The sequence below is a fragment of the Bos taurus genome, chromosome X (genome assembly GCF_002263795.3).
Source record: "Bos taurus isolate L1 Dominette 01449 registration number 42190680 breed Hereford chromosome X, ARS-UCD2.0, whole genome shotgun sequence".
Taxonomy (NCBI): Eukaryota; Metazoa; Chordata; class Mammalia; order Artiodactyla; family Bovidae; genus Bos; species Bos taurus.
Window position 1 is genome coordinate 86350464 of NC_037357.1, and position 25214 is coordinate 86375677.

Sequence of the window (25214 nt, forward strand, 5' to 3'; positions counted from 1 at the left end):
TTTTCATTTGAATAACAGAAGAGAAAAAGTTTTTAATTTTAGTTGAGTCCAGTGTATTTATACTTTCTTTCATAGTCCATGCTTTTTGAGTCATTGTTAAGAAATTTTTGCAAATTTCAAAGTCACTAAGATTTTATCCTATGCTTTCTTCTAGACATTTTATAATATTGGTTCTTACATGTAGTTATGTCCATTTTGATTTAATTTTGTATATAGTCAAGAAAGGATTTAAGTTCATTTTGTTTTGCATATGGCTGTCCAGTTGTTCCAGAACCATTTGTTTTAAAAAAAAAAAAAGTTATCCTCCCACCATTGAATTACCTTGTCATTTCTATTAAAAGAAAATCAGTTGATTGGTTGTATTTCTGGAAATACTTCAGTTCTTATTTATTTATTTGGCTGCACCGGGTCTTAGTTGTGGCATGCAGAATCTTTAGTTGTGGCATCCAAACTCTCAGTTGTGGCAAGTGTGAGCTAGTTCTCTGACCGTGGATCAAACCCAGTACCCCTGCATTGGGAGTGTGGTGTCTGAGCCACTGGACCTCCAGGGAAGTCCCTCTAGAAGTACTTCAGTTCTATTTTTCTGTTTGTCTGTCTTACTGGCATTGTAACATCACTGATTACTGTAGCTTTATAATAAGTCTTGAAGTCAAATAGTATAAGTCCTCTAACTTTACTCTTTTCCACAATTTTTAGGCATATATGAGTCTTTTATATTTCCAAATGAATTTTGGAATCAGCTTGTTGGTTACTATAAAAAGCCTGCTTGGGTTTTGATTGGGATTGAATCGAATCTATGGAGCTATTTGGAAATAGTTGACATTTTAATAATACTGAGTTTTCAGATCCATGAACAGATATATCTTTCCATTTATTTAGGTCTTCTTTCATTTCTCTCAAAAGTGTTTTCTAGTTTTTAGTATGCAAATTTTACACATTTTGTCAAATTTATCCCTAAATATTTTATATGTCTATATTATTTTAAATGATATTAGTTATTTTAAAGTTTCCAATAGTTATTTGCTAGGATAGAGAAATACAGTTGACTTTTGCATGTTGAGCTTGTATCCTATAACCTTGCAAAGCTCATTTATAAGTTCTAGTAGCTAGTTTTGATCCTGTAAGCTTTTATACATAGACAATCATGTCATCTGTAAGAAACGGTAGTTTTGCTTCTTTGTTTCCATTTTATTTATTTCTTGTCTTATTGTACTCGCTAGAACCCACTCCAGTATTCTTTCCTGGAGAATCCCAGGGACGGGGGAGCCTGGTGGGCTGCCGTCTATGGGGTCGCACAGAGTCGGACATGACTGAAGCGACTTAGCAGCAGCAGGAGCAGCAGAACCTGCAGTACAATGAGCAGAAGTGACTACAGTGGAAATATTTGCCTTTGTCTTGATCTTAATAAGAAAACAGGTTCAATCCCTGGGTTGGGAAGATCCCTTGGAGTAGGAAATGGCAACCCACTCCAGTATTCTCACCTGTAATATTCCGTGGACAGAGGAGCCTGGCAGGTAAGAGGAGCCTGGCAGGCTATAGTCCATGGGGCTGCAGAGTCAGACAAGACTGATCACACACCCTGATGGCCTATGTGGGATCTCTCACCTCACCTCAATACATAATATAGTATTGGATTATAATACACTTTGCTATTCCCATCTATTGTTATGATTTATAATCCAATTCCATTGTGATCAGAGAATATACTTTGCCATTATATATACGTAGTCCTGCATCCATGTCTCCATCCCTTCATATACTCTAGGCATCATTCCTGCCTTGTATTCCACCTGTGCTTCCCTTGTCTCCACCCTCATTTGAAATCCACTGAGCCCCGCCCCTGCGCAAGGTATGCTCCCTATGGGCTCCATACACAGCCCTCACAGTGTCCACTGGTCCGTTTCTTTTCCTCCTCTCCCTGCTTGCATGCTAGAGTTCTCTGCAATCCCATCTAATTCTGTAAAACACGGCCCTTCCCATCTGTCCATCTGGTTCCACTCAGTCTCGTCCTGGAGGGGCAATAAGGGCGGTGCTCCGGTACACTGAGGTTGTGGGAGTCTAAGCGGCTAATTCATTCTCGGGACTAGAATGGTAAATTTGGGCCCTCTGCTCAGGTCGAACTAACCAAACGAGATATATTCGCTCTTCCTTCACGCAAGAGTTAAGTGTGAGTTACCTCCGAAATCTCTTATGGTGTGCGGGCCTTGTGGGGTGGTCTATGTGGTGGACGGGGTACGAGAGACGTAATCAATGATGCTACAGTAATACAGAAGTTCCAGCAATGCCAATAGTGGTACTGGCAGTAAGACAAACAGAAAAATATAGTTGAAGTACTTCCCGAGGGACTTCTATGTGGAGGGCAGGGTGTTTGTAGAGGTTCCCCACAAGCCCCGCCCACTATGGCTTCTTTTGGCAATCATAGGGGAAAAGGGCGGGTCCAGAACACAGACTAAACTTGGGCTTCCTTTTGTGTCTTTTGAAGCGACGGCTGTTTGCAGTTGTTGGCTTGCTGGTGGCGGGTCACTTCCCTTTTAGAAGTTCAGGCTTTGGACAGACCAAACGTTTGTTGTTCATATAAACTTGAGCACTTTGTCCTTATCCTCGCCATTTCTCAGCTTCTTAATTTATGACATAGGGATGAAGATGGTAGCTATGTCATGACTGGTGCAGAGCGTTTGGAGCTAGGCTCTGAGCATACTAAAGGGGTGTGATGGGTTATCTAGGGCATCCTGATTAGTTAGGGATAGAAATATGCTGAGCCACCATGAAAGGGGACTTCCCTGGTGGTGCTAGTGGTAAAGAACCAGCCTGCCAATGCAGGAGATGTAAGAGACTTGGATTTGATCCCTGGGTGGGGAAGATCCCCTGGAGGAGGAAATGGCAATCCACTTCAGTATTTTTGCCTGGAGAATTCCATGAACAGAAAAACCTGGCAGACTGCAGCCCATGGGGTCCCAAAAGTGTTGGACACGGGCTGAAGCAACTTAGCACACAGATATGTGCTAATAGAAATAACAACTATTAGCATTCTGCCCTTATGAGCTGGCACTGTGCTAAGTGCTTTACTTTCTTCAGCTCATTTTCTCAGCCTAACACTGTACCAGGTGAGTGCTATCATCATCTTCATTTTATCATTCCAAGCTGGGTGGTGCATGAAATACTTCCAGGTGCTGGGCCTCTCTGCTGACCTCTGCCCCTTCCTGTGTCCACAGCCACTTGCTTGTGAGTCATCTGCTTTCAGAGTCCCCTTGGGATGTGGAGAGTTCCTGCTGCAGCTGTGAAGGGGGTGGCCTGGCTGTGAGGACTGCACAAGAAGATCCCCATGAATTACAAGGTGAGTCAGACCTAGTGGTACTACCATGATACCTAAGGCCACAGTAGATAGATCCCTCTCAGGCTGGACTCAGACCCACCACAGAGCTGTATGTGGGTTTATACACACTGCATTTATATGGGTTGTTTATATGGATTATTTCACTTTCTGACCTCTCCTGGGCCCAGAAAATGGGGGCATGGAACACTCCCCCTAAAATTATATCAATTATTCCACTTTTTCATTTCCCATACCTAAACCTTCACAACTATATCAACAGTGATTTCTCCTGATTTAATTATCTGGGATATGCAGAGAAGCACCAGACTCCCTTCAAATTTATATACTTCTTTTTCTTGACTTACTCTTTTAGTTAAAACCTTCAAAACACTATTAATAATATCTTCTAGGCATCTAAACTAGTCATTTGACCCCAGGTTTCTATTGTCACTGGGCTTCCCTGGTGGCTCAGACGGTAAAAGCCTGGTGGGCTACATTCCATGGGGTCCCAAAGAGTTGGACACGACTGAGCGACTTCACTTTCTTTTGTTACTACCAGACCATCCTGACGTACCACAGATCCACACTGAATTCCCATAACCCAGAGCTCGGAGCCTTCAATATTTATACCAATTCTCATCTTAATGTACTCCTCAGGGACTCTGTGGGGCCAAGGGGCTGGATCTTCTCTGGTCTGCTCGGCTGGGTCTGTGCCCACTCTTTTGGCTGCTTTCCAGAAACCTGTTGTGCTCTCACAACATCTCCTTTGTTCACATGGTGAGTTTATATATCAAAACAAACATTTGTTTACAGTTTCTATTTTTGTGTCCTAGAAAAAATCTGACTTAAATGCTTGTGGCCAGTCTACCACATTTAATTGGAAGATTCACATTGTGTTTTCATCCTTTAAAATCTCCTCTGGATGCATTATGTTCCCTTTCTCACTCCTGATTCTATATCGGTTTTAACTTTATTTTAATCAAGTTTGAGTGGTCTATAGACTCTTTCCTATTTCAGTGGTGTTTTGGTTTCATGTGTCAAGTATAATATATATTTTTAGAAAATGTCTCTTCATTCACCTTTCTCCTATTATTTGAAATCACTTTGTTGTTCTGTTTATAACTTCTTGAGAAAGATGCTTAGCTAGCAAATCTTTATTGTTCCCAACATATTCATTAAAGATTATACATTTTCCTCTATATGTTCCTTTAAGCCCATAAGTTTTTTTCTATAAACTTTTAAATCAAAGTATAACATTTATCCAGGAAAGTATACACATTTTAAAAGTATAGCTCAATGAATTTTAGAGCACAGCCTTGTAACCACCCCTGAGATCAAGAAGTTAAACATTCTCAGTGACCCAGGAGTGCCTTTCTCGGCTCCCTGTGGTGTGGACCTGTACTGCTTTGGAAATATGAAGAATCATTTTCAGTTGTCACAAGACAAGGCAGGACTGAAGTCATTTGTTCAATAGAGGTGGGGAGATGAAACATCCTGCAGGGTGTGGGATAGATCTGCCCAACACAGAACTGTCCCACCCAAAATGCCAACAGCTCTACCACTGACAGACATGGGGGCAGACTCATCCTTGCTCCCTTTGCTGCCGTGGCCCCAGCCTGTGACCTGTTAGCTTACTCACACCCTCCAATTCCAGTTGCCTTTCATTCCCAGATGTCTGTAGTTACCTGCCACATTTATCTGGCACCTGTGCCCTGTCCCACCTGGTGTGTCCACCTGGAAATGCCTTTTCTGGATTAGCCTGAGGGACACAATGCACCTTTCAAAACTTATACCCCTTCCACGGCTTTGCAGCATTTGGGTGTCCACACTACTGACTATAAGCCCTTCAAGGATAGGAAATGTGTATTCTGCAATTTCTGTTTCCCCAAACACCCAGGAAAACCCCAGCTACATAAAAGGAGTTCAAAAAAGGTTTGTTATATGAATACTCAATAGTATGGTGTTCATTATATGATTTTATTTTAATTGGGAAGCTTTATTTAATACAGTGGGTATCTTGCCATGAGCATCGGCTGTACTGTTGTTCCTGCAAAATTATTTGATCCTTTATCCATTCTGTGGCTGATCAATCTCAAATAAAAACAGTTTTTGGCTGTTATCAATAAAGCTCCTCTGGACATTCTAGTACATGCTATTTAGTGCACATATGTACACATTTCTGTTTGGTATATACATAGAAATCAAATGGCTGGACCATATCATAGATGTATTGTTAGCTCTTGAAGCAACTATTGATATTTTCCAAAGTGGCTATACCATTTTACATCCCCCCTAGCAGAGGAGGAGAATTTCTGCTGTTCCACACCCTCACCAGCACTTGGCAGCAAATGCCTCCCTTTCTGTGACTGCATCTTCTAGATTTCTTCCACCATGTGCCTTGAGTCTCTTTCTTTTCATTGTTTTCCATTCTTTTAGTTCTCTGTAATTCAGTAATGGTATTTTCTATTTTCTATTATCCATGCCTCACCTGTTTCCAGTTTGCTATTAAAACCTGTTGATTTTTTTTTATTTATTTTTTTATTGAAGGATAATTGCTTTACAGAATTTTGTTGGTTTTTGTCAAACCTCAACATGAATCAGCCATAGGTATACATATATCCTCTCCCTTTTGAACCTCCCTCCCATCTCCTGCCCCATCCTACCCCTCTAGGTTGATACAGAGCCCCTGTTTGAGTTTCCTGAGTCATACAGCAAATTCCTGTTGGCTGTCTATTTTACATATGGTAATTAAATTTACATGTTATTCTTTCCATACATTTCACCCTCTCCTCTCTTCTCTCCATGTCCATAAGTCTATTCTCTATGTCTGTTTCTCCATTGCTTCCCTGTAAATAAATTTTTAAGTACCATTTTTCTAGATTCCGTATATATGCATTAGAATATGATATTTATCTTTCTCTTCTGACTCACTTCACTGTGTATAATAGGTTCTAGGTTCATCCACTTCATCAGAACTAACTCAAATGTATTCCTTTTTATGGCTGAGTAATTTTCCATTGTATATATGAACCACAACTTCTTTATCCATTCATCTGTCAATGGACATCTAGGTTGCTTCCATGTTCTAGCTATTGTTAATAGTGCTGCAGTGAACAATGGGATACATGTGTCTTTTTCAATATTTGTTTCCTCGAGGTATATGCCTAGAAGTGGGATTGCTGGGTCTTACGGTGGTTTTATTCCTAGTAAAACCTTCTGTTGATTTCTTACTTTCACTTACTGTGATTTTTAGCTACAGACTTTCTGTATGTTGTTTTTTTTTTTTTTTCATAAATTCCCATTGTTTGGTGACTTTCTTCATTTTACCATATCTTAAATTGAATATGTTAATTTCTTGGTCTTTTTTTTGCCAGAGCTTGTGCAATTTTCGCTATGCTATGCTATCTCCAGCTGAAAGAAGTTGGTGATACCACCATAAAGGGTACTATATTAAAATCCAACTAAATGTTTATAAAGGATAAATAAAACAAACTATATCAGGGAAAAGACATTTTCCAAAATATTAGTTACGAGAGCTTAAAAAAAACTTCTAGAATTACATCCCCTTAATCCTAAATTATTAATCTTATTACTCCATCATTTACATTTACATTATTGGAAATTTACTGTTTTTATCAAAGTATAGTTGATCTACAGTGTTGTGCTGGTTTGAGGTATATAGCAAAGTGACTGTTTTTTCAGATTCTTTTCCCTTACAGATTATTATAAAATTATTGAGTATAGCTCTAGGTGCTATACTGTATGTCCTTTGTTGTTGTTGTTTAGTCGCTACGTTGTTTCTGAGTTTAGTGCAACAAGGTACCCAGAAGATAAAAGTGTGCTCTGAAGGGGCCATGTTGCCTGAGGCTGCTAGCCTTGGAACCAAGGAGGGGTTAGGGTGGAGGTGGAACTCCTGCAATGAAGAGACCCCAGAGTGCTTTGTTCCAAACAAGATAGAGGTTCCTTTTCCCTCTCATAAGATTCCAGGGTGAGTGATGGGCCCTCTGTGGGTGAAGGGTACTAGGGCAGCATTGCCACCCTCCTAGGGCACTGCCCTCATCTGTAGCATGGAGAGACTGGGCCATGGGCCCACCTGGGTCCCAGGGTAAAGGACAGAGGTCCTATTAGCAGGGAAGTGGCTAGAACTGGGTTCCTGGTACATGAGGGGACTGTGTCACACAAGGCACACTTCCAGTACAGCCTGTCAGCTCCCCAGGGGCAGAGGGTGACCCCTCATACCCAGCACAAGATCCAGCGCTTGGCTCACTGATGAATGAATGGCTCCAAGAGCCAATGCACAGAGGCTTCTCAAAAGTACTTTTCACACTTGGGTGCCACTCAGGGTGGGGACCTGAGGAAGCGGGAGGTAGGGGGTGGGTGGTGCTTGCTGAAGCTGAGAAGAGGGTGCAGGAAGGGCCCAGGCAGGAGGAAACTCAGCCAGAATTTGGAGAAGTAAATTCCACTGAGAGAAATGTTGATGGGGAACACAGGAAGGACTGAAGTGGGACTGGCTGGAGGACACTTTTCCTACAGGGTTTCCTGGACTGTATGGGGAGAGTAGTAGGGCTGGCTGACCCCTCAGAGAATGGGCCCTAAGAGGCCCTCTGAGCTCAGGGAGTGGAAGAAAGCACTACTACATCCTCAGCAGCAGAGAGGTTTCACAGTAACATGTAGGCCAAGGCTGAGCCTGCTGCTGGGGGCTGCCCAGGGTTCTCCCAGAGGAGCCCTTAAGCCCATCCCATTTTCCCAGCCAGCTATGCCAGGTGGCCGGGGCACTGGAGATTCTGGACTCTGCTTCCCCACAAAAAGGAGACCAAGTGTGATGGTGGCAGTGAGGGTGGTTGTGGTGGTGCATGGTTTGGGATCAGAACACTTGTCTTTCTGTTTATACAGGACAGAGGGAGGAGGTAAGAAGAGGAAGTGTCCAGAATCATTGTCATGTTCGAGGTGAGCATGGCTAGAAGCATGTGCTCTGTTCTCACACAAAGAAAAGGGAGATGTGTCAGTGCTTCATACCTTTAGGAAACAGGGAAATGCTTTCTAGTGCCCTGGATACATTTCGGTTCAGTGGCCCTCCAAGCAGTCCAGGGTCATTGTTGAAGGTCACCCAGGCAAGCCACTTTCAACTGCAACCGCCTCATCTTTAGAATGTTGACAAGTTGCTTATCCTGTAGATGCAGGACCGCAGAGAGAGTGAAGTAAGATAGGAAACTTTGAAGCATGGCAACAAGGAGCCAATACTGTGCCCAGGTAAGGAAATAGTCTCTGATAAAGTGAGCCTAATCAGATTGGAAAGATTCCATAAATATTATTGGTCTAAAACACTGCTCAAATTCCTAATGAACACATACCCCCAAAGGACCAGTTAATTTTTAAACCATTTATTTAGAAATAACTTCAAACTGAGAATTTCTGTGAATAATACAGAGAATTCCTATAAGCCCTTCAACCAAATTCAACAATTGTTAGTATTTTACCACATTTTCTTTGTGATTCTCCCTCCTTCCTTCCCTCCATCCTCTCTCTATATACACATTTATATATATAGGCATTATTTCCTTTTTATGAACCACTTTATAGTAGGTTGCAGACATGATGGCTCCTTGTTCCTGGATACTTCCCCATGCATTTCCCAAGGACAAGTACATTCTCCTACATAACCACGGTCTTAGCTTGGGCTACCATAACAATACCATAGACTGGGTGACTTAAGCAACAGAAATGTGTTCTCATACAGTTCTGGAGACTAGAAGGAAGTCTAAGATCAAGGTTCTGGCTGATTGCATTTCTAACAAGGGCTTCCTTCTTGGCTTGTAGATGGTAGTATACTTTTTTCCCCCAAACTTTAAACTTTTTTTTTTTTTTTGCATTGGGATATAACTGATTAACAATGTGTGGTAGTTTCAGGTGAACTGCAAAGGGATTCAGCCATATATATACATGTATCCATTCTCCCCCAAAGCCCCCTTTCATCGAGGCTGGCATATAACATTGAGCAGAGTTCCATCTAGATCTTTGTTAGTTATCCATTTTAAATATAGCAGTGTGTATATTTTAAATGGATAACCAACAGAAACCTTTTGTATAGCACATGGAACTCTGCTCAATATTATATGCCAGCCTGGAGCGGAGCAGGGTTTAGGGGAGAATGGATACATGTATATGGATGGCTGAGTTCCTTCACTGTTCGCCTGAAACTATCACAACATTGTTCATTGGCTATATCCCGATGCAAAATAAAAAGTTTAAAGTTTGGGGAAAAAACAGTAGACAGCCAGGAAGGAAGCACTTGTTAGAAATGGAATCAGCCACAACCTTGATCTTAGACTTCTGGTGTTAAAAAAAATAAAATTGAATTGAAGTCACTCAGTCGTGTCTGACTCTTTGCGATCCCATGGACTGTAGTCTACCAGGCTTCTCTGTCCATAGAATTTTCCAGGCAAGAGTACTGGAGTGGATTGCCATTTCCTTCTCCAGGGGATCTTCCTGACCCAGGGATCGAACCCAGGTCTCCTGGATTGCAGGCAGACGCTTTACCCTCTGAGCCACCAGGGAAGCCCATAGTAAATTAAAAAAATAAATACAGCAGTGTATACTTGACCTTCCCAAAGGCACTAACTATCCCTTTCCCCTGGCAACCATAAGTTTTTTTCTAAGTCTGTGAGTCTGTTTTTGTTTTGTAAGTTTGTTTGTATCATTTCTTCTTAGATTCCACATATAAGTGATGTCACATGATATTTCTCCTCCTCTAACTTCATTCAGTGTGACACTCTCTAGGTCCATGTTGCTGCAAATGGCATTTCATTCTCTTTAATGGCTGAGTAATATTCCATGGTTTATATGTACCATATCTTCTTTATTTATTCCTCTGTCAATGGGCATTTAGGTTGCTTCCATGTCTTGGTTATTGTAAGTACTACTACAGTGAACATTGGGGTGCATGTATCCTTTCGGGTCATGTTTTTCTCCAGATATATGCCCAGGAGTGGGATTGCAGGGTCATATGGTAGCACTATTCTTAGTTTTTTAGAGAACCTCCATACTGTTCTCCATAGTGGCTGTACCAATTTACATTCCCACAAACAGTGTAAGAGGGTGCCCTTCTCTCCACATCTTCTACAGCATTTGTTGTTTGTGGATTTTTTGATGATGGCCATTTTGACTGCTATGAGGTGATATCTCATTGTAGTTTTAATTTGCATTTCTCTAATAACTAGTAGCAGTGTTGAATGTCTTTTCATGTGCCTCTTGGCCATCTGTATGTCCTCTTTGGAGAAATGTCTATTCAGGTCTTCTGCCCATTTTATGAGTGGGTTGTTTGTTTTGATGCTATTAAGCATCATAAGCTGTTTGTAAATTTTGGAGACTAAGCCCTTATAGGCCACATCATTTGCAAATATTTTATCCCAGTCTGTAGTTTTTCATTGTTTATTGTTTCCTTTGCTGTGTAAAAGCTTTTAAGTAGGTCCCATTTATTTTTCCTTTTATTTCCATTATTCTAGGAGATGGATTGAAAAAGATGTTGCTGTGATTTATGTCAGAAAGTGTTCTGCTATATTTACCTCTAGGAATTTTATAGTGTCCTGTCTCACATTTAGGTCTTTAATCCATTTTGAGCTTATTTTTGTGTATAGAGTTAAGGAATGATCTAAAATAACTTTTTTACATGTGGCTGTCCCGTTTGCCCAGCACCATTTGTTGAAGAGACTGTCTTTCCAACATTGTGTAGTCTTGCCTCCTTTGTCATAGATTAATTGACCATAGGTGCATAGACTTATTTCTGGGTTTTCTATCCTGATGCATTATAGATGGCTGTCTTCTCACTGTTTCCTCAAATGGCCTTTCCTGGCTGGATGCACATAGACAGTGAGCATGAGCCTTCTCTGATATCTCTTCTTATAAGGACACTAATCCTATCAGATCAAGGCACCACCCTTAGTTCAGTTCAGTTCAGTCTCTCAGTTGTGTCTGACTCATTGCGATGCCATGGACTGCAGCACACCAGGCCTCCCTGTCCATCACCAACTCCCGAAGTTTACTCAAACTCATGCCCGTTGAGTCGGTGATGCCATCCAACCATCTCATCCTCTCTCATCCCCTTCTCCTCCTGCCTTCAATCTTTCCCAGCATCAGGGTCTTTTCAAATGAGTCAGCTCTTTGCATCAGGTAGCCAAAGTATTAGTTTCAGCTTCAGCATCAGTCCTTCTAATGAGTATTCAGGACTGATTTCCTTTAGGATGGACTGGTTGGATCTCCTTGCAGTCCAAGGGATTCTCAAGAGTCTTCTCCAACACCACAGTTCAAAAGCATCAATTCTTTGGCACTCAGTTTTCTTTACAGTCCAACTCTCACATCCATACATGACTACTGGAAAAACCATAGCCTTGACAAGACAGACCTTTGTTGGCAAAGTAATGTCTCTGCTTTTTAATACTCTGCTGCTGCTGCTGCTACATCACTTCAGTCATGTCCAACTCTGTGCAACCCCATAGACAGCAGCCCACTAGGCTCCTCTGTCCCTGGGATTCTCCAGGCAAGAATACTGGAGTGGGTTGCCATTTCCTTCTCCAATGCATGAAAGTGGAAAGTGAAAGTGAAGTTGCTCAGTCGTGCCCGACTCTTACTGACCCCATGGACTGCAGCCTACCAGGCTTCTCCGTCCATGGGGTTTTCCAGGCAAGAGTACTGGAGTGGGTTGCCATTGCCTTCTCCAAATACTCTGTCTAGGTTGGTCATAACTTTTCTTCCAGGGAGTAAGTGTCTTTTAATTTCATGGCTGCAATCACCATCTGCAGTGATTTTGGAGCCCCCCAAAATAGTCTGCCACTGTTTACCCATCTATTTGCCACGAAGTGATGGAACCAGATGCCATGATCTTTGTTTTCTAAATGTAGAGTTTTAAGCCAATTTTTTCACTCTCTTCTTTCACTTTCATCAAAAGGCTCTTTAGTTCTTCACTTTCTGCCATAAGGGTGGTGTCATCTGCATATTGGAGGTTATTGCCCAGGAATCTTGATTCCAGCTTTTGCTTCTTCGAGCCCAGTGTTTCTCATGATGTACTCTGCATATAAGTTAAATAAACAGGGTGACAATACACAGCCTTGACATATTCTTTTCCCAATTTGGAACCAGTCTGTTGTTCCATGTCCAGTTCTAACTGTTGCTTTCTGACCTGCATAGAGATTTCTCAGGAGGCAGGTCAGGTGGTCTGGTATTCTCATCTCTTGCAGAATTTTCCAAAGTTTATAGTGATCCACACAGTCAAAGGCTTTGGCATAGTCAATAAAGCAGAAATAGATGTTTTTTTCTGGAATTCTCTAGCTTTTTCGATGATCCAGCAGATGCTGGCAATTTAATCCCTGGTTCCTCTGCCTTTTCTAAAACCAGCTTGAACATCTGGATTGTTCATGCATTGTTGAAGCCTGGCTTGGAGAACTTTTGATCATTACTTTACTAGAGTGTGAGATGAATGCAATTGTGCGGTAGTTTGAGCATTCTTTGGCATTGCCTTTCCTTGGGATTGGAAGGAAAACTGACCTTTTCCAGTCCTGTGGCCACTGCTGAGTTTTCCAAATTTGCTGGCATATTGCATGCAGCACTTTAACAGCATCATCTTTCAGGATTTGAAATAGCTCAACTGGAATTCCATCACCTCCACTAGCTTTGTTTGTAGTGATGCTTCCAAAGACCCACTTGACTTTTCATTCCAAGATGTTTGGCTCTAGGTGAGTGATCACACCATCGTGATTATCTGGGTCATGAAGATCCCTTTTGTACAGTTGCTCTGTGTATTCTTGCCACCTCTTCTCAATATCTTCTGCTTCTGTTAGGTCCATACCATTTCTGTCCTTTATGGAGCCCATCTTTGCATGAAATGTTCCCTTGGTATCTCTAATTTTCTTGAAGAGATCTCTAGTCTTTCCCATTCTGTTGTTTTCCTCTATTTCTTTGCATTGATCACTGAAGAAGGCTTTCTTATCTCTTCTTGCTATTCTTTGGAATTCTGCATTCAGGTGCTTATATCTTTCCTTTTTCCTTTGCTTTTTGCTTCTCTTCTTTTCACAGCTATTTGTAAGGCCTCCCCAGACAGCCATTTTGCTTTTTTGAATTTCTTTTTCTTGGGGATGGTCTTGATCCCTGTCTCCTGTACAGTGTCATGAATGTCTGTCCATTGTTCATCAGGCACTCTATCAGATCTAATCCCTTGAATCTATTTGTCACTTCCACTGTATAATCGTTAGGGATTTGATTTAGGTCATACCTGAATGATCTAGTGGTTTTCCCTACTTTCTTCAATTTAAGTCCGAATTTGTGAATAAGGAGTTCATGATCTGAGCCACAGTCAGCCCAGTCTTGTTTTTACTGACTGTATAGAGCTTCTCCATCTTTGGCTGCAAAGAATATAATCAGTTTGATTTCGGTGTTGACCATCTGGTGATGTCCATGTGTAGAGTCTTCTCTTGTGTTGCTATGAGCAGTGCGTTCTCTTGGCAAAACTCTATTAGCCTTTGCCCTGCTTCATTCCGTATTCCAAGGCCAAATTTGCCTGTTACTCCAGGTGTTTCTTGGCTTCCTACTTTTGCATTCCAGGCCCCTATAATGAAAAGGACATCTTTTGGGGGTATTAGTTCTAGAAGGTATTGTAGGTCTTCATAGAACGGTGAACTTCAGCTTCTTCAGCATTACTGGTCAGGGCATAGACTTGGATTACCGTGATATTGAGTGGTTTACCTTGGAAATGAACAGAGATCATTCTGTTGTTTTTGAGATTACATCCAAGTACTGCATTTTGGACTCTCTTGTTGACTATGATGGCTATTCATTTCTTCTAAAGGATTCCTGCCTATAGTAGTAGATATAATGGTCATCTGAGTTAAATTCACCCATTCCAGTCATTTCAGTTCGCTGATTCCTAAAATGTCAACATTCACTCCTGCCATCTCCTGTTTGACCACTTCCAGTTTGCCTTGATTCATGGACCTGACATTCCAGGTTCCTATGCAATATTGCTCTTAACAGCATCAGACCTTGTTTCTATCACCAGTCACATCCACAGCTGGGTATTCTTTTTGCTTTGGCTCCATCTCTTCATTCTTTCTGGAGTTATTTCTCCACTGATCTCCAGTAGCATAAGGGGCACCTACCGACCTGGGGAGTTCATCTTTCAGTGTCTTATCCTTTTGCCTTTTCATACTGTTCATGGGGTTCTCAAGGCAAGAATACTGAAGTGGTTTGCCATTCCCTTCTCCAGTGGACAACATTTTGTTAGAACTCTCCACCATGACCAGTCTATCTTGGGTGGCCCTATGGGCATGGCTCATAGTTTCATTGAGTTAGATAAGGCTGTGGCCCATGTGATTAGATTGGTTAGTTTTCTGTGATTGTGGTTTTCAGTCTGTCTGCCCTCTGATGGAGAAAGATAAGAGGCTTATGGAAGCTTCCTGATGGGAGAGACTGACTGAGGGGGAAAATGGGTCTTGTTCTGATGGGTGGGGCCATGCTCAGTAAATCTTTAATCCAGTTTTCTGTTGAAGGGTGCAGCTGTGTTCCATCCCTGCTATTTACCTGGGGAAAAACTATGGTGGAGGTAATGAAGATAATGGTGACCTCCCTCAAAAGATCCCATGCATGTACTGCTACATTCAGTGCCCCCAGCCCTGCAGCAGGCCACCACCGACCCACACCTCCACCGGAGACTCCTGGACATCCACAGGCAAGTCCATTACCGTCTCCTGTAGGGTCACTGCTCTTTTCTCCTGGGTCCTGGTGCACAAGGTTCTGTTGTGCCCTCCAAGAGTCTATTTCCCAGTCCTGTGTAAGTTCTGGCAGCTCTGTGGTGGGGTTAATGGCGACCTCCTCCAAGAGGGCTTATGCCATACCCAAGTCTGCTGCATCCAGAGCCCTGTCCCTGTGACAGAGCACCACCAACCCATACCTCCACAGGAGACACTCAAACACAATTCTGTCTCAGTCTCTGTGGGGTCCTGGGTCCTCAGGGTTTGTTTGAGCCCTCTGAGCATCTCTGGCGGGAATGGGGTTTGATCCTAAACATGAATTTACCCCTCCTACCATCTTGCTGGGGCTTTTCCTTTGCTCTTGGACGTGGGGTATCTCCTCACAGCCACTCCAGCATCTACTGTCTTGCTGGGGTTTCTCTGACCTTGGACGCGTGGTATCTCCAAGGGTATCTCCTTGTATCACAAGGGTATCTCCACCATTAGACTTCATTTAACCTTAATTACTTCCTCAGAAGGAATTCCCTGGTGACTCAGAAGGTAAAGAGTCTGCCTGCAATGAGGGAGAACCAGGTTTGATCCCTGGGTCAGGAGGATCCCCTGGAGAAGGAAATGGCAACCCACTCCAGTATTCTTGCCTGGAAAATCCCATGGACAGAGGAGCCTGGCAGGCTACAGTCCATGGGGTTGCAAAGAGTTGGACATGACTGAAGCAACTTCACTTCACTTCACTTCTTCAGAGGCCCCACTTCCCTTTCAGTACTTTAAATATATCTTGCCATTCTCTTCTGGCCTGCAGAGTTTCTGCTGAAAGATCAGCTGTTAATTGTATGGAGTTTCCCTTGTATGTTACTTGTTGCTTTTCTCTTGCTGCTTTTAATTTTCTTTCTTTCTGTTTAGTCTTTGTTAGTTTGATTAGTATTTGTCCTGGCATGTTTCTCCTTGGGTTTATGCTGTATGGGACTCTGCTTCTTGGACTTGATTGACTATTTCCTTTCCCATGTTGGGGAAATTTTTTTTTGTTTATTTTAATTGGAGGCTAATTACTTTACAGCATTGTGGTGGTTTTTGCCATACATTCATATGAATCAGCCATGGGTGTACATGTGTTCCCCATCCTGAACCCCCCTCCCACCTCCCTCCCCATCCCATCCCTCGGGGTCATCTCAGTGCACCAGCCCTGAGCACCCCTGTCTCATGCATGGAACCTGGACTGGCGATCTATTTCACATATGATAATATACATATTTCAGTGCTGTTCTCTCAAATCATCCCACCCTTGCCTTCTCCCAGAGTCCAAAAGTCTGTTCTTTACATCTGTGTCTCTTTTGCTGTCTCGCATATAGGGTCATCGTTACCATCCTCCTAAATTCCATATATATGCATTAATATACTGTATTGGTGTTTTTCTTTCTGACTTACTTCACTCTGTATAATACGCTCCAGTTTCATCCACCTCGTTAGAACTGATTCAAATGCATTCTTTTTAATAGCTGAGTAATATTCCATTGTGTATATGTACCACAGATTTCTTACACATTATAATCTCTTCAAAAATTTTCTGAGACCCTTTCTTTTTCTCTTCTTCTTCTGGGACTCCTATAATTTGAATTTTAGTGCATTTTGTCTCAGACGTCTTTGAGGCTATCCTCAGTTCTTTTCATTCTTGTTCCTTAATTCTGCTCTTTGGCAGCTATTTCCACCATTCTATCTTCCACCTCACTTATCCATTCTTCTGCCTCAAATATTCTGCCACTGATTCCTTATAGAGTATTTTTAATTTCAGTAATTGTGTTGTTCGTCTGTTTATTCTTTATTTCTTCTAGGTCCTTGTTAAATATGTTAATTGATTCTTGCATTTTCTCCATTCTACTTTCGAGGTTTGGGATCATGTTTACTATCAGTACTCTGAATTCTTTTTCAGGTAGTTTGCCTATTTCCTCTTTGTTTATTCGGTCTTCTGTGTTTCTAGCTTGTTCCTTCATTTGCACAATATTTCTCTGCCTTTTCATTTTTTTTTTAACTGACTGTGTTTGAGGTCTTCTTTTCCCAGTCTTCAGGGTCAAATTCCTTCTTCCTTTTGGTTTCTGTCCTTGGTGGGTAAGGTTGGTCCAGTGGATTTTGTAGGCCTTGTGTTGGGTGTGACTTGTGCTTGCTTTCTGGTGGGAGGAGGGGAGGGGTTTTTTTTCCCCCCTCTGCTGGGCAGGGTGTGTGAGGTTATAATCCTGTCTGCTCATGATTTGGTTTGTGTTTTTGGTTTGGTTTTTGTTTGTTGTTTGGATGAGGCATCCTGCACAGGGTGCTGCTGGAAGTTGGGCAATGCTGGGTCTTCTATACATGTGGTTGCCTTTGTGGGTGTTCTCACTAATTAATACTTCCTAGGGTTAGGAGTTCACTGGCAGTCTAGGCTCTTGGAAGTAGCACTCCCACTCCACAGACTCAGGGCCCAGTCTCTGGCTGGGGAACTGAGGTTCCACAAGTGGTTTGTCATGGCATTCAGTTCAGTTCAGTCACTCAGTCATGTCCGACTCTTTGCGACCCCATGAATCGCAGCACGCCAGGCCTCCTTGTCCATCACCAACTCCTGGAGTTCACTCAAACTCACGTCCATCAAGTAGGTGATGCCATCCAGCCATCTCATCCTCTGTCGGGGTCCCCTTCTCCTCCTGCCCCCAATCCCTCCCAGCATCAGAGTCTTTTCCAATGAGTCAACTCTTCGCATGAGTTGGCCAAAGTACTGGAGTTTCAGATTTAGCATCAGTCCTTCCAGTTAACACCCAGGACTGATCTCCTTCAGAATGGACTGGTTGGATTCCTTGCAGTCCAAGAGAATCTCAAGAGTCTTCTCCAACACCACACTTCAAAAGCATCAATTCTCCGGCGCTCAGCTTTCTTCACAGTCCAACTCTCACATCCATACATGACTACTGGAAAAACCATAGCCTTGACTAGACAGACCTTTGTTGGCAAAGTAATGTCTCTGCTTTTGAATATGCTATCTAGGTTGGTCATAACTTTCTTTCCAAGAAGTAAACATCTTTTAATTTCATGGCTGCAATCACCATCTGCAGTGATTTTGGAACCCCAAAAAATAAATTCTGACACTGTTTCCACTGTTTCCCCATCTGTTTCCCATGAAGTGATGGGACCAGATGCCATGATTTTAGTTTTCTGAATGGTGAGCTTTAAGCCAACTTTTTCACTCTCCTCTTTCACTTTCATCAAGAGGCTTTTTAGTTCCTCTTCACACTTTCTGTTATGGCATTGAAAGTGAAAGTGAAGTTGCTCAGTGGTGTCCGACTCTTTGTGACCCAATGGACTGTAGCCTACCAGGCTCCTCCCTCCATGGGATTCTCCAGGCAAGAGTACTGGAGTGGGTTGCCATTTTCCTTCTCTAAAAACTAACATGAGCACAATGCATTGGCTGGGAATGCATTGGCCAGTTATGGAATTAAAGAGGATTAAAACAAACACAAGAAAACAAAACAAGAAACAGAAGACTAATCCCAGACAAATGTTAAGTACAAACAAAATCAGGCAAATAATAACAAAAATAATGGAATACACACACACACACACATACACAAACAAAATCAAGATTGACCCAGCAAGCAAAGGAAACCAAAAATGATATCAACCAGTTAAAAACAAAACTAACTAAAGCACAAACCAGAAAACAAAACCAAAGGAAGGTGTCAACTGGGGAATACAGCAATGAAAACAAAACATACAAACATGGTGACAAAAAGAAAGAATATAAAAGCAAACTTTATTAAATAGAGTGTAGATTAAAAAGATTAATATATATCTATGAATAATTACACCAGATAAAGAACAATAAGAAAAGCAAACAAAAGAATAAATATAAAAAAATAATAAATTTAAAACAACTTTTTAAAGAAAAAACCCCACAGAACCACAGAAGGCCAATGCAGAGGCAGTATATAAAGGAAATAAAAAATGTGATTTAAAAAATTCTCAAAAGCTTAAATGAATTTAGTAGTACTAAAAAAACCAACAACTACAGCAAGAGGGAAAAAAAGAAAAAAATCCAGATGCAACTTCAGAACAAATCAAAATATAAACATAATAATGTTTTCTTGGAATTCAGCTGTAAGCATCCTTTCCCTTGCTGTGAGTCACAGTCCACCTCACCTCCTTAGGATGCCCTCCAATACTGGGCTGGTCTCGGGACCTGCTGTGGGGGCAGCTCAGACTCTAATTGGTCCTGTTCCTGTGTGTTCTTGCCTCCAATGTCCACAGCTTCCAGAGCTACTGTTTTTTCTTTTGTGGGAATTCTCACTGTCCTTTTATATATTCCATAGACACGGAGTCTGCCTAGTTGATACTGTGGATTTAATCTGCAGCTTGTACAACTGGTGGGACAGTTTTGGGTCCTCTTCCTTAGCCGCACTGCTTCTGGGCTTAAATTGTGGTTTTATGTGCACCTATGCATGTGAATCATCTACAGGGGTTTGCTCCTGAGGCTACCCTGGAAGACTTGGGTCAGCCCCAGTGAGGACTGGGTGTGGAGGTGGTGCAGCTGCTTGGATTGCAGGAGCCCTGGCAGCACCCAGTACTCAGGGGAGCCATCAGCTAGGGCAGCAGGAAATATGGTGCTCTTAGGGTTTTTCTAGCCTCTGGCAGCTCTGTCCCAGTGAGGATTGAGCATGGAGGTGGCATGGTTCCTTGGGTCACAGGGACCCTGGCTATACTGTGTATGGCAGGGGCACCATTGGTGCAGGAGATGTGCTATTAGGTTTTTCTCTAGTCTCTGGCGGCTCTTTTACAGTGAGGAATGAGCATGGAAGTGGCACAGCTGCTTGGATCACAGGGTCCCTGGTGGCACCAAGTGTGCAGACACATGGACTGCCTCAGCCGAAGGATCGATGGCCCTATTACTCTTTTCCTAGCTTCTAGCAGCTGGCAATCAGATCCTCTTTGGTCCTTCTCTGTTGCTCGGCCCATTCAGGCACTTTAAAGGCCCCATGGCTGGGGTCCGTCTCTATGACATGGCATATCAGGCGCTTAAATGGCCACCCAGGCTGGGGTCCTTCTCTGTGGTCTGGTGCGTCAGGCACTTAAAAGGCCACCCTGGCTGGGGCCCTTCTCTGTTGCTTGGCATATCAGGCATTTAAAGCTCTCGCGCCCAGGCTGGGGTTCATCTCTGTTGCTCAGCTTGTCAGGTGCTTAAATGGTCGCACTGGTTGGGGTCGTTCCCTATTGCTCAATGTGTCAGGTGCTTAAGGGCCCCGCCTACCCTGTTGGGGTCCTTCTCTGTTGCTCAGTGTGTGGGGTGTTTAAAAGGTCCCCATAGTTGGAGACCTTCTCTGTTGCATGGAGGGACAGGCACCTAAATCACCACCCTGACTGGGGTCCGTCTCTATTAGTTGGCATGTCAGGTACTTATAAGTGCCTCTGGCTGAGCTCCAGCTCTTTTGCTTAGTGCATCAGGCGCTGAAATGGCCACCCATCTTGGGGTCCTTTTTTGTTGCTTGGGGCATCAGGCACTTAAAGGGCCCACCTGGTTGGGTCCCTCTCTATTGCTCGATGTGTCAGGTGCTTAAATGGCCCCCACGTGCAGTTGCGGGGGTCCTTCTCTGTTGCTTGGCATGTCAGGCACTTAAAGGGACCCCCGACTGGGGTGCTTCACTGTCACTTGGTGTGTCAGGCATTTAAAGGGGACCATGACTGCAGTCCTTTTCTGTTTCTCTGTACATCGGGCGCTTAAAGGGCCCCCTGCCTGGGGTCCTATTGTGTTGCTTGGCATGACAGGCTCTTAAATGGCCACCCTGGCTGGGCTCCTTCTCTGTGGCCTGGTGCGTCAGGCACTTAAAAGGCCACGCTGGCTGGGGCCTTTCTCTGTTGCTTGGCATATCAGGCATTTAAAGGGCCGCCCTGGCTGAGGACGTTCCCTGTTGGTCAATGTGTCAGGTGCCTAAGGGCCCCGCCCACCCCGTTGGGGTCCTTCTCTGTTGCTCAGTGTGTCAGGTGTTTAAAGGGTCCCCGTGGTTGGAGTCCTTCTCTGTTGCTTGGAGGGACAGGCACTTAAATGGCCACCCTAGCTAGGGTCCTTCTCTATTGCTTCGTGTGTCAGGCACTTAAATGCCTACCCTGGCTGAGGTCCTTCTCTATTACGTGGCGTGTCAGGCACTTAAAGGGCCTCTGACTGGGGTCCTTCTCTGTTGCTCAGTTCACCAGGTGCTTAAATGACGCCCCTGGCTTGAGTTTTTCACTGTTGCTTGGTGTGTCTGGAGCTTAAATGGCCACATTCCCTGGGTTCCTTATCTGTTGCTTGGTGCATCAGGCACTAAAGCCTGCCCCCGTCCCCCCCCCTACCCCCCCAGCACCCGGTTTGGGTCCTTCCCTACTGCTCTCTGTATCAGGGGCATAAGGGGCCCCCCTGCTTGGGGTCCTTCTCTGTTGCTTGCAACATCAAGCGCTTAAATGGCCAAACTGGCTGGCATCCATCTCTTATTTTTCGTGTCAGTCACTTAAAGGGCCCCCTGGCTGGGTTCCTCTTTTGTTCAGTGCATCAGGCGCTGAAATGGCCACCCATGTTGGGGTCCTTTTTTGTTGCTTGGTGCATCAGGCACTTAAAGGGCCCACCTGGTTGGGTCCCTCTCTATTGCTCAATGTGTCAGGTGCTTAAATGGCCCCCCACCTGCAGTTCGGGGGTCCTTCTCTGTTGCTTGGCATGTCAGGCACTTAAAGGGCCCCCGATTGGGGTCCTTCACTGTTACTTGGTGTGTCAGGCACTTAAAGGGGACCATGCCTGGAGTCCTTTTCTGTTTCTCTGCACATCGGGCACTTAAAGGGCCCCCTGCCTGGGGTCCTTCTCTGTTGCTCAGTTCACCAGGTGCTTAAATGATCCCCCTGGCTTGAGTTCTTCACTGTTGCTTGGTGTGTCTGGAGCTTAAATGGCCACATTCCCTGGGTTCCTTTTCTGTTGCTTGGTGCATCAGGCACTAAAGCCTGCCCCCTTCCGCCCACCCCCAACCTGGTTTGGGTCTTTCCCTACTGCTCTCTGTGTCAGGGGCCTAAGGGGCCCCCCTGCTTGGGGTCCTTCTCTGTTGCTTGCAACATCAAGCGCTTAAATGGCCAAACTGGCTGGCATCCATCTCTTATTTTTCGTGTCAGTCACTTAAAGGGCCCCCTGGCTGGGGGTGCTTCTCTGTTACTTGGCACATCAGCCACTTCTTAGTGCCCCTGGCTGGGCTCCTTCTCTTTTGTTCAGTGCATCAGGCGCTGAAATGGCCACCCATGTTGGGGTCCTTTTTTGTTGCTCGGTGCATCAGGCACTTAAAGGGCCCACCTGGTTGGGTCCCTCCCTATTGCTCAATGTGTCAGGTGCTTAAATGGCCCCCACCTGAAGTTGGGGGGGTCCTTCTCTGTTGCTGGGCATGTCAGGCACTTAAAGGGACCCCCGACTGGGGTCCTTCACTGTTGGGAGTGTCAGGCACTTAAAGGGGACCGTGCCTGGAGTCCTTTTCTGTTTCTTTGCACATCGGGCACTTAAAGGGCCCCCTGCCTGGGGTCCTATTGTGTTGCTTGGCATGACAGACTTTTAAATGGCCACCCTGGCTGGGGTCCTTCTCTGTTGCTTGGCATATCAGGCATTTAAAGGGCCGCCCTGGCTGAGGACGTTCCCTGTTGGTCAATGTGTCAGGTGCCTAAGGGCCCCGCCCACCCCGTTGGGGTCCTTCTCTGTTGCTCAGTGTGTCAGGTGTTTAAAGGGTCCCCGTGGTTGGAGTCCTTCTCTGTTGCTTGGAGGGACAGGCACTTAAATGGCCACCCTAGCTAGGGTCCTTCTCTATTGCTTCGTGTGTCAGGCACTTAAATGCCTACCCTGGCTGAGGTCCTTCTCTATTACGTGGCGTGTCAGGCACTTAAAGGGCCTCTGACTGGGGTCCTTCTCTGTTGCTCAGTTCACCAGGTGCTTAAATGACGCCCCTGGCTTGAGTTTTTCACTGTTGCTTGGTGTGTCTGGAGCTTAAATGGCCACATTCCCTGGGTTCCTTATCTGTTGCTTGGTGCATCAGGCACTAAAGCCTGCCCCGTCCCCCCCTACCCCCCAGCACCCGGTTTGGGTCCTTCCCTACTGCTCTCTGTATCAGGGGCATAAGGGGCCCCCCTGCTTGGGGTCCTTCTCTGTTGCTTGCAACATCAAGCGCTTAAATGGCCAAACTGGCTGGCATCCATCTCTTATTTTTCGTGTCAGTCACTTAAAGGGCCCCCTGGCTGGGTTCCTCTTTTGTTCAGTGCATCAGGCGCTGAAATGGCCACCCATGTTGGGGTCCCTTTTTGTTGCTTGGTGCATCAGGCACTTAAAGGGCCCACCTGGTTGGGTCCCTCTCTATTGCTCAATGTGTCAGGTGCTTAAATGGCCCCCCACCTGCAGTTCGGGGGTCCTTCTCTGTTGCTTGGCATGTCAGGCACTTAAAGGGCCCCCGATTGGGGTCCTTCACTGTTACTTGATGTGTCAGGCACTTAAAGGGGACCATGCCTGGAGTCCTTTTCTGTTTCTCTGCACATCGGGCACTTAAAGAGCCCCCTGCCTGGGGTCCTTCTCTGTTGCTCAGTTCACCAGGTGCTTAAATGATCCCCCTGGCTTGAGTTCTTCACTGTTGCTTGGTGTGTCTGGAGCTTAAATGGCCACATTCCCTGGGTTCCTTTTCTGTTGCTTGGTGCATCAGGCACTAAAGCCTGCCCCTTCCGCCCACCCCCAACCTGGTTTGGGTCTTTCCCTACTGCTCTCTGTGTCAGGGGCCTAAGGGGCCCCCCTGCTTGGGGTCCTTCTCTGTTGCTTGCAACATCAAGCGCTTAAATGGCCAAACTGGCTGGCATCCATCTCTTATTTTTCGTGTCAGTCACTTAAAGGGCCCCCTGGCTGGGGGTGCTTCTCTGTTACTTGGCACATCAGCCACTTATTAGTGCCCCTGGCTGGGCTCCTTCTCTTTTGTTCAGTGCATCAGGCGCTGAAATGGCCACCCATGTTGGGGTCCTTTTTTGTTGCTCGGTGCATCAGGCACTTAAAGGGCCCACCTGGTTGGGTCCCTCCCTATTGCTCAATGTGTCAGGTGCTTAAATGGCCCCCACCTGAAGTTGGGGGGGTCCTTCTCTGTTGCTTGGCATGTCAGGCACTTAAAGGGCCCCCCGACTGGGGTCCTTCACTGTTGGGAGTGTCAGGCACTTAAAGGGGACCGTGCCTGGAGTCCTTTTCTGTTTCTTTGCACATCGGGCACTTAAAGGGCCCCCTGCCTGGGGTCCTATTGTGTTGCTTGGCATGACAGACTTTTAAATGGCCACCCTGGCTGGGGTCCTTCTCTGTGGCCTGGTGCGTCAGGCACTTAAAAGGCCACCCTGGCTGGGGTCCTTCTCTGTTGCTTGGCATATCAGGCATTTAAAGGGCCGCCCTGGCTGAGGACGTTCCCTGTTGGTCAATGTGTCAGGTGCCTAAGGGCCCCGCCCACCCGTTGGGGTCCTTCTCTGTTGCTCAGTGTGTCAGGTGTTTAAAGGGTCCCCGTGGTTGGAGTCCTTCTCTGTTGCTTGGAGGGACAGGCACTTAAATGGCCACCCTAGCTAGGGTCCTTCTCTATTGCTTCGTGTGTCAGGCACTTAAATGCCTACCCTGGCTAAGGTCCTTCTCTATTACGTGGCGTGTCAGGCACTTAAAGGGCCTCTGACTGGGGTCCTTCTCTGTTGCTCAGTTCACCAGGTGCTTAAATGACGCCCCTGGCTTGAGTTTTTCACTGTTTGCTTGGTGTGTCTGGAGCTTAAATGGCCACATTCCCTGGGTTCCTTATCTGTTGCTTGGTGCATCAGGCACTAAAGCCTGCCCCCGTCCCCCCCTACCCCCCCAGCACCCGGTTTGGGTCCTTCCCTACTGCTCTCTGTATCAGGGCATAAGGGGCCCCCCTGCTTGGGGTCCTTCTCTGTTGCTTGCAACATCAAGCGCTTAAATGGCCAAACTGGCTGGCATCCATCTCTTATTTTTCGTGTCAGTCACTTAAAGGGCCCCCTGGCTGGGTTCCTCTTTTGTTCAGTGCATCAGGCGCTGAAATGGCCACCCATGTTGGGGTCCCTTTTTGTTGCTTGGTGCATCAGGCACTTAAAGGGCCCACCTGGTTGGGTCCCTCTCTATTGCTCAATGTGTCAGGTGCTTA

General features: G+C 44.9%; 1 protein-coding gene across 2 annotated transcripts in view; it reads left to right on the forward strand.

The window, feature by feature from the left end:
* The window catches only part of ZNF81 (zinc finger protein 81), a 138993-nt gene extending 115894 nt beyond the window's left edge, over nucleotides 1–23099 (forward strand). The window contains exons 5-7 of one of the 2 annotated variants that reach the window (XR_009493561.1): nucleotides 3213–3334; nucleotides 3971–6755; nucleotides 8207–23099. Coding sequence is in view for 1 of the 2 variants with exons in the window: in XM_059883762.1 (XP_059739745.1) it covers nucleotides 3213–3226 (14 nt within the window). In the remaining variant the exon portion in view is untranslated. The other variant, XM_059883762.1, reaches the window with a different exon arrangement.
* Nucleotides 23100–25214: the final 2115 nt, after the last annotated feature.